Source organism: Mobula hypostoma, chromosome 1 (genome assembly GCF_963921235.1).
Source record: "Mobula hypostoma chromosome 1, sMobHyp1.1, whole genome shotgun sequence".
Lineage (NCBI taxonomy): Eukaryota > Metazoa > Chordata > Chondrichthyes > Myliobatiformes > Myliobatidae > Mobula > Mobula hypostoma.
In genome coordinates, this window is record NC_086097.1 from 161,062,609 (window position 1) to 161,071,976 (window position 9,368).

The 9,368-nt window shown below is 39.9% G+C and overlaps 1 protein-coding gene across 1 annotated transcript in view; it reads left to right on the top strand.

Annotated features, from left to right (window-relative positions):
• The window catches only part of trpn1 (transient receptor potential cation channel, subfamily N, member 1), a 222,881-nt gene extending 213,727 nt beyond the window's left edge, over positions 1-9,154 (top strand). Inside the window, exons 28-30 of the mRNA XM_063040655.1 lie at positions 3,828-3,980; positions 5,993-6,100; positions 7,327-9,154. Of these exons, the coding sequence (XP_062896725.1) occupies positions 3,828-3,980; positions 5,993-6,100; positions 7,327-7,406 (341 nt within the window). The 3' untranslated portion in view covers positions 7,407-9,154. The remainder of the gene's footprint in view (positions 1-3,827; positions 3,981-5,992; positions 6,101-7,326) is intronic.
• Positions 9,155-9,368: the final 214 nt, after the last annotated feature.

Below are 9,368 nucleotides of genomic sequence, written 5' to 3' on the forward strand. Positions count from 1 at the left end.
CAAATATAAAGAATGCAGCACCCTCTTTGTTGCCACCTTCGAAAAAGTAGATCACACATCACAGTGCATCTAAGGCTTATTATGGGCATTTAAACCATTATTCCAATACCACAATAGTTAATACCTTTTTCGCAATGTTTCGCCACAATCCCACATATAAATAGAACATTAATCATTTAGCTCTGGAACAGAGTCTATGCTGGTCATGATGCCAATCTAATCTCATCTGTCAGTACACAGTCATATTTCCTATATCCTGCGAACCTCACGAAAGGTCTCAACCCAAAACGCAACTGCCTGTTTCTCTCCATTGATGCTGCCTGACCTGCTGAGTTCATGCAGCTTTTTGTTTTGTACCACTTCAGATTTCCACCATCTGTAGTCTCTATGTCTCCCTCCATAACCTACCTGTTAATTTATCTGTCTGAACATATCTTTAAACATTGCCATCTTATAAAGTCTTCTTGGGCTTCCAGCTGGGTACAGGTATCAATTTTAATGGATGATTTGATGACAAACTGCCATCTTCATCAGGGATGATGCCTGAGAATGACTAATCCAATGGTATTTATCTAGTCTGATAGTATATATACCCCCAACATCTGTCTCTCCTGCTTGGTTAGTCCTCATCCAATCAGGTTTTCTCTGTCCCACCTTGTTTTCAATTGACTTCCAGTTCTTACTTAGAGCAAGACCTTTATCTTTGTTAATGGTTTCTTTCACTAGGCAGTCCCAGAAATCATTAGCATGGTACAGTAGCTTTGTGCATTCAAAGTCAATCCTATGGCCATTGCAAATGCAATGTTCTACTATAGCCAATTTCTCCAGGTGACCCAAATGGATAGACCTCCTGTGCTCCTTGATGCAGGTTTCCACTGTGCGACCTGTACGGCTGTATATACGCTGCTCTGCATACACAAGGAATCCTGTAAATACCAGCCATCCTGAGTCCTAGGTCACCTTTGACCTGCAGAAGCTGTGACTTGAGCCTGTGGATGGTATTAATCCTAACAATGCGGAGGAACCCATCACTACCGCCTGTCTTCCCTGTATTTCCCCAGTTTCCTAGAAGGACCGCCAGGATCCTGAAGAAATACCAGATTAATACCATCCGCAAACCCATAAGGAAGCTCAAGTCACAGGTACACTGGGAAAGCACGAGATCCTTTTTCAGTTCCATCTTACTTGCTTCTACCAATTTCTACTGCCCCCACTTCAGCTTTGAGCTCACTATACTGTAAGTTCTCCACCTTGGCCAAACCCATCTCATAAGACCATAAGATACTGGGGCAAAATTAGGCCATTTGGCCCATTGAGTCTGCTCCACCATTCTTCCTCTCAGCCCCAGTCTCCTGCCTTCTCCACGGATCCCTTCATGTCCTGACCAGTCAAGAATCTATCAATCTCTGCCTTAAATATACATTAAAACTTGGCCTCCATAGCTGCTTGTGGCAACAAATTCACCAGGTTCACCACTCTCAGATGAAAGAAATTCCTCCTAATTTCCATTCTAAAAGGACATCCCTCTACTCCGAGGCTGTCTCTTCTGGTCCTAGACTTTCCCACCATGGGAAACATTTTCTCTACCTCCACTCTATCAAGGATTTCAACATTCAATAGGTTTAAATTAGGTCACCCCTTATTCTTCTGAATTCTGGTGAATATTGGCCCAGATGCTCTTCATATGGCAAGCCATTCAATCCTGGAATCATTCTCATGCGCCTCCTTTGAATCCTGTCCAGCTTCAGCCATCCTTTCTAAGATATGGGGCCAAAACTGCTCACAATATTCCAAGTGAGGCCTCACTAGTGCTTTATAAAGCCTCACCATTATATCCTTTCTTTTATATTCTAGTCTTCTTGAAATGAATGCTAACATAATATTTGCCTTCCTCACCACAGACTCAACCTGCAAGTTAACCTTTAGGAAAATCCTGCACAAGGACTCCCATGTCCCTTTGTGCCTCTGATTTTCAAATTTTCTCTCCATTTAGAAAATAGTGCAGCTGGGTGAACAGAGAATTGTGCCTGTTGTTTCCAGCAGGACGGAACAGCCACAGGCGTACTCTGCACTGGCTGTGCAGTTCCACTCCTACCCCTGACAGTCATGTAGTTACCTGTCGTCTGCAATCTAGGGGTGACTACCTCCCTGTAGCTCCTATCTATCATGTCCTTATTCTCTCGTACTACTCGAAGGTCATAAAGCTGCAGATCCGGTTGCTACAATCAGCTTCTACCATTGGGAAGAAAATACATTCCACTTTGCGCTCTCCAGTATTCACTCCATTGTCTATAGTTTATAGAGCATAGAATATAGGAAGTTCAAATTTCAAAGAAAGTTTATTATCAAAGTACGGTGCGTGGCCAAGTGGTTAAGGCATCGGCCTAGTGATCTGAAGGTCGCTAGTTCGAGCCTCAGCTGAGGCAGCGTGTTGTGTTCTTGAGCAAGGCACTTAACCACACATTGCTCTGCGACAACACCGGTGCCAAGCTGTATGGACCCTTGTGCCCTTCCCTTGGGCAACATCGGTGGCGTGGAGAGGAGAGACTTGCAGCATGGGCAACTGCTGGTCTTCCATACAACCTTGCCCAGGCCTGCACCCTGGAAACCTTCCAAGGTGCAAATCTATGGTCTCATGAGACTAACGGATGCCTATATATATATATATGTCAACATAAACAACCCTGAGATTAATTTTCTTGCGGGCATACTCAATAAATCCAATGATCATAACAGAATCAATAAAAGACCATGCCAGCAGAGTGGACAATGAGTGTTAGCACAAACCCAATGCCATATTTAACTTTGCTTGACATAGCCCTCTGCAAGTCATACCTGGTTTTCTGGTACAGACCTGGGTCACCAGACTTGAATGCCACAGATCTATGGCATTGGATCTGTGCTTAGCCACACAGTCATAAGTGTAAAGGTGTAATGTGAGTAGAGCAGGGGGCTTAGTACATAGCCTTGTGGTGCACCTATGCTGATCGAACATAGCACAAGAGCAGGCTCTGGCCCATCGTGACTGCAACAAACATGTTGCCATTCGTACTAATGCCATCTGCCTGCATTTAGTCAGTCTAATATTTTTCATGTTCTGTCCAGTCCAATAATAATGTTTGCCTTCACTCAAAAATCATTCCATCCTCTGACGTAATTTCTGCATAAATAAATGGGCATTAACACTGTTCAGTAGAGTTACATGGCACAGAAACAGACCTGCTACTCCTGTTATGAAGTACCAATCTATACTTTATCAGCTCTTGGTCCATAATCTTCTATGCCATAGTGATTCAAGTGTTCATCCAAGTACTTTTAAAATGGTGTGACAGTACCGGCCCCGATTAACTTGTCAAGCAGTGCATTTCAGGTTGCCACCATTCTCCAAATGAAAAAGTTCCATAGATTACCTCAAACACTTTTATTCCTTGACTTAAAATTACACCCTCAGATTTTAGAAACCTGTTATGGGGGAAAGAACTCTCACTTACTGAGAAATTTTTCCCCTTAACAGATTGTCTAAAGTTTCTCTAAAGTTACCCCACCCCTCTAAACTGAAATACACACAATGATCCAATCAGCATCAAAAGAACTCTACACATGTCAAGTAAGCTGCCTGTCAGAATTGGCCTCTACATTAATCCATCTTTTCTCTTTTGAAGTGATTTATATTTCATTTTTTGTTACGTTTTCTCCTTTTAGGAAAAGGTGAAAGTTTCAATTCCCATTTGCATTCCTCAGTTGACATGCCTTCTCAAATGGATGCGTAGCAGTCATGTTTTCAAGACTGGGCAATTTTGATTGGTGTCTGTATTCCAAACCCATAGGTAAACTCTGCTCTACGGAAGGCCGGGAATTGATGAATGAAGGAGATAACCTCGACACCATATCGGATACACGCTCCATTGACATGTTGCCGCATGCATCTGTCGGATGGATACAAAGCACCTCTAAAAGAGCAACACAAGTCTCTCCCGAAGGTACAATATTGGCTCCTTTTTGTACTGAAGTATTAACAAAGTTCACAATGTATAAATAACTTTTGGATTCTGAACTCATTAAAACACTACTGTTTTGAGGCAGCAGCCCCGGGCAAAGATATAAACTGACTATAAATTGCAAAAATGAATAGATAATGCAGCAAAAGTTGTTGGAAGACAGCACAGATTTCTTTTTGCCTGTATGTGAAGAATAATTAGCAGCTGAAACACCTCTTTTTAAGCTGTGAGTTATTAACATAACTTTGGAGCAAGCACGTGCCATTGACACTCTGCATAGGTGTTGGTACAGGAGGCAACCGCAGATCAATGAAGAGTTTCGCTCTACATTTGGATGCCAATGATTCTCTTTCTACTTCCCCTGACAACAGAATCTGAGCCTCTGTTTCAATATGTGAACATTAAAGATAAGGAGGCCTGGAAAAATGTCTTGTACTCTTTGAAGTTTAATAGCATCTATTTCATTACTGAGCTTTAAAAAGCCTATTTGATAAGTATTTTGTCATTCGTGAAATTGCCGATCAACATGGATAAATAAAAAGCACCATGTTTGATGTTGACTGTTATCTTTGAACATCCACTTCCCCTCAAATCCACTCCCTCTAAGATGAATTTCTGCCCCATTGTACACCTCTTTCTCACTGGTAATACAGCATTGTTGCTTCATTCAACTGTTTCATCAACAGACTAATGTCTAAAGAATCACCACCTTCACAAAGGCAATTGTTCCGGCCTTACCAATGATGCCCACATTTTTTAAAATGTTAGAGTAAAATAGATATGATTTCATATTTTTTGTTCCTGAAATTTTCATAGGAAAAATTAATCACATTTGAGCTTATCACTTAGATGAGGCGAAGTCTACAGAGAAGATGTTTGCTGATTCTAGAGTGAAATCTGTCTGACAACAATTTCTGGGGATTATGGATAAAATACAATGTACACACTTGTCAGTGAATATAAAATTCATAAATACAGAAGTTGCCCAGGAAAGAGAATGGAAAAATGAAAGAAAATTAATTAAAAGGACATTTTAATGGCTTGATTTACTGTCTCATTTAAAATTTTTTGGATTTATGAGGATTGAGATTAACAGTCAAGAAAAAATACACAATAGCTTAATCTAAACCATTTGCAAAAATATGAATTGAAGACTGTGAAACAATAGAAAAATAGTTCTTACTTTAGATACGAGGGGTGATTGATAAGTTTGTGGCCTAAGGTAGGAGTCAATTTTAGAAAACCTAGCACATTTATTTTTCCTACATTTACACACTTAGTCCAGCGGTCATGGAGCATACGGATCCCTTCTTTGTAGAAGTCGGCGTCTTGGACCTCCAGAAGTGGTTCACAGCAGGAGTGATTGATAAGTTTGTGGCCTAAGGTAGAAGTAGATGAGTAATTAACTTCAAACTTTCTGCATAATCACTCAAAGAGTTGAACTGCACGTGCATGTAATGACAGCGTCTTGGACCTCCATGTAGTCCACAGCAGGGGTGTTTGATAAGTTTGTGGCCTAAGGTAGAAGGAGATGAGGAAAAACTTCAAACTTTCTGCATTTTCACTCAGAGAGTTGAACTGCATGTGCATGTAACCAGAGTTGTATAACTCATCTCCTTCTGCCTTAGGCCATGAACTTATCAATCACCTCTGCTGTGGACCACCTGGAGGTCCAAGACGTTCTCGTTACATGCACGTGCAGTTCAACTTTTTGAGTGATAATGCAGAAAGTTTGAAGTTAATTACTCATCTCCTTCGACCTTAGGCCAGGAACTTATCAATCACCTCTGCTGTGGACCACTTCTACAAAGAAAGGATCCGTATGCTCCACGACCACTGGACTAAGTGTGTACATGTAGGAGGGGACTATGTTGAAAAATAAATGTGCTAGGTTTTCTAAATTGACTCCTTCTACCCTAGGCCACGAACTTACCAATCACCCCTCATATGTGTGAATATGATAAAACTGACCTCTAACATTTCCTTCTCCACAGCTGGATTCTTGCGAGGCATAAGGCAAAATGGTCCAATGCAAATTGAAGATATTATTGACTGGCACAATGTAGCTTTTCGCTATTTAACAATGAAAGGCCAGACTGATGGTATGTTTGTAAAGGATTCTTCTCAATTAGAGGGTTGGTTTCATTTCTAGTAGGTGCTAGGATCTAATTGGTTTATTAGACTGAGATATAGTGATAAAGTTTGTTTTGCATGTCACCCACCACATCAGTACATCAAGTTAGTATAAGGGAAAAGTTGAAACGTGATATAGTGTCACAATTACAGAGAAGGTGGTAAGCCATTACATGGTAGATTATGAGATCAGGAGTTCATTTTTATTGTATGAGATCCACTCAACAGACTTCATACATTGAGATCGAGATTGAGCCTGGTGGAACATACATCCAAGCTATTAAATTTCTACCCAATGAGACAGGGGAGAAGACAAAATATGCAGAATGGGAGGGGTCTTTAATCATGTTGGCTGCTCTTCCAAGGTAGCAAGAAGTGTAGTCGGAGAGAAGGCTGGTTTTTGGGATTTCTTGAGCTCTGACCACAACTCTCTACAGTTTCTTGAAGTTTTAAGAAAGGTATCCTGATGCAAGTAATCTAGAAACTAAACCATAATAGGCACTCATTTTCAGTGAGAGTTTTCTATAAGCATGCTTACAAAGAATATATGCAACTGTATTTATGGTTCAGCCGTCCGGTGATGTAATGGTGTAATGGCGTCCGCACTGGACTTTGAGGCAAGCGGTCCCAGGTTCAAATCTGGCTGGCTCCTTTCACACTTTCCATCCTTGCTGGGTTGAGCATTGAGCTAACATCTTGGCCTTGTAAAAGACAGACAAATGCTAAAGAAATGGCAAGATTGCTGCTCAGTGCAGAGTGGAACAAAAAGTACTTATGGTTGTTACGTGTAAATGGAATGGAAATTGTAAAAGGCATAGCCCTTGAAATAGCACAATGTCACATTGAAGATGAATAGTTTAAACTTAAGTATTTCTCAGCATCCTGAAAATTGCCTTCCATGACCAGCCAGAGGCAGATTATACCAAGTAACATTCACTGCCATTCACAATTTATGGATTACAGCATAGACCACAAATTATCAGATTGTGTCTCCTGAAGAAAGAGGAAGTGAAGTATATTGATCATTCTAACCCAAGACTAATTTGTTCTTCTGTTCCTTTATTCAATTTTAGATCTATAAATTCTCAATTACTATAAAGGGGGAAAATAAGATCTTCTGTGACAGATTAATTAAAGGTTGCTTCAGCTATAATATTACAAAATAGATTTCTGTTTTGACCTTTTATATTTTTAGGCCTGGTGTTGATACAGCTCCAGCATGATGAAAGACCAAAGGTCTGTAAGTGTGATTTTGGCACCAACTATCAAACTTGACTTGCCAAATCCCGATAACCTCAAAATCATGAGGATTGTAACATTGTTCAGCTATGTGTCTGCGTAACCAGTTAGTGGTTTCTGCACCTTTCAAGGTCATCAACCATATATCAAGCAGCTATTCATCGAGTAACGTTAATCAGAGGAGAAGGATCATCATAACCATTGATGTGTAATAAAGTGTGGTTTTTATTCATTAAGTGATTATTATTTTATTTAAAGGATTTTACATAGCAGTACAATTGCTTAGCAGATCTGTTTTTACTTGGTAAGACAAATGGCAGCATGTAATTCTCCCCATTTGGCACCATGTTGCAATGTAACGTGAGACAAATTGAGTCCATCGTGTAGTTATGACAGGCATCTCACTGATTTTAAAGTTCAAAGTAAACTTACTATCAAAGTATATTTATGTCACCATATACCACCTTGAGATTCATTTGCAAGCCACTGAAATAATGTCCATATTTTCTGTAAGCTGGGAAGACAAACCTTCCTCTGAGAAAAATGAAGAAGGAAAATGATGGATTGCAGGGAGGTATGAATGGCTGATATTGAAATATTAGCCATAAAATCAATTTACTCCCATCATGAAGCAAAAACAGAAAATGCTGGATAAACTCAGCAAATTGGCAGCATCAATGGGGAGAGAAATAGTTATTCTTTTAGATCTGAGGCCCTTTATCAGAAATGAAAACAGAGAAACAAATTAGTCCAGGCGGCAGAGAAGTTAGTGAATCCGAATGGCCATAATTTATTTTTAATTTTTATTTATTCCCACATCCAGTCGTCCATATTTCCTTGTTCATTCTATCTTGCTTCATATTTTGCTAGAATTTTATTTCCATTTCTAGGGCACTGAAAAAATGTGTATTTCTAATGCCTCTTTGATCTGGCCAGAAATGCCATTCTGGACATAACATTTAGTTATCTCCAAATGTAGAAAGCTTTCTGGCAACTGCTGCAAGGTTCCAGCGGGGTAGGTTAAAATTAAGGTGCATATTGCAACATTTGATTTTTGGGTTAATTTTCTCTTTCCATTTTTTAACCACACTTATTCTGATTGAAGTACCTTCTTCTTTCATAAAACATGCTTGTTATAAGGCATTTTCCATAAATGCAGGGTGCAGAGAGACCTCACTAATCTCACTGTGCTCCACTTGGTTCTTCACCCTCCCCTCCCCTCCCATTTCAACAAGTTCACTCACAGAGCTCATCTCCTTCTGATCTTTCTGTAGTCTGCTCAGACTGTTGACCTGTTGTGTCAAAACATGGGTTAGGAGATGTTCCATCACAGACGTGGTGTAAGTAGACATATTGTGGTTAGTATCAGGGATTGGTGTTGGGAGGGGGGTGGTTAGTAACAAGATTGCTAGAATCATTCCTCTCCCTGCCTGGTTATTTGGTGCATTCCTCTCCGTAACCACTTAGTTCATCATTTCCCTGGTGCGCTCAAAAACCAGACTAACCCCATGTTCAATGAATTCTGACTTTCATTAAGGCCAAATGAAATGTTAATTTATAAATAAATAAACAATTTCTTTCTGCAATTTCAACGGTGACTGTCGCTTAGATAAAGCATCGCACATTTTGTATGGAGCCTAGATATAGTAGATAGGAAGTATCTATTTCCCTTGCAGAAAATCAATAACACGTGGACTTATACTTAGAATATGAAAAATGAATAGGATATTTTCCTCCCAGTAAACTGGGAAGGCACAGACCTCAGAGCCCAAATGGATAGCCAAAGCAAGAACCACCATCACATTTATGCAGCATTCAAATGCGCCTATGAACTGTCATACAGACCAAAAGCTAGCAAATGGAATGACTGAATGCATCACATGATCATTTAAAGAAACAGGCCAGCATTTTTGTCAAGAGCCTGCCTGAATTTAAAACTATTTTAATCTGTTTGTTCTACTTTTGTTACTGATATGATTAGTGTGCTTTGTACAAAGA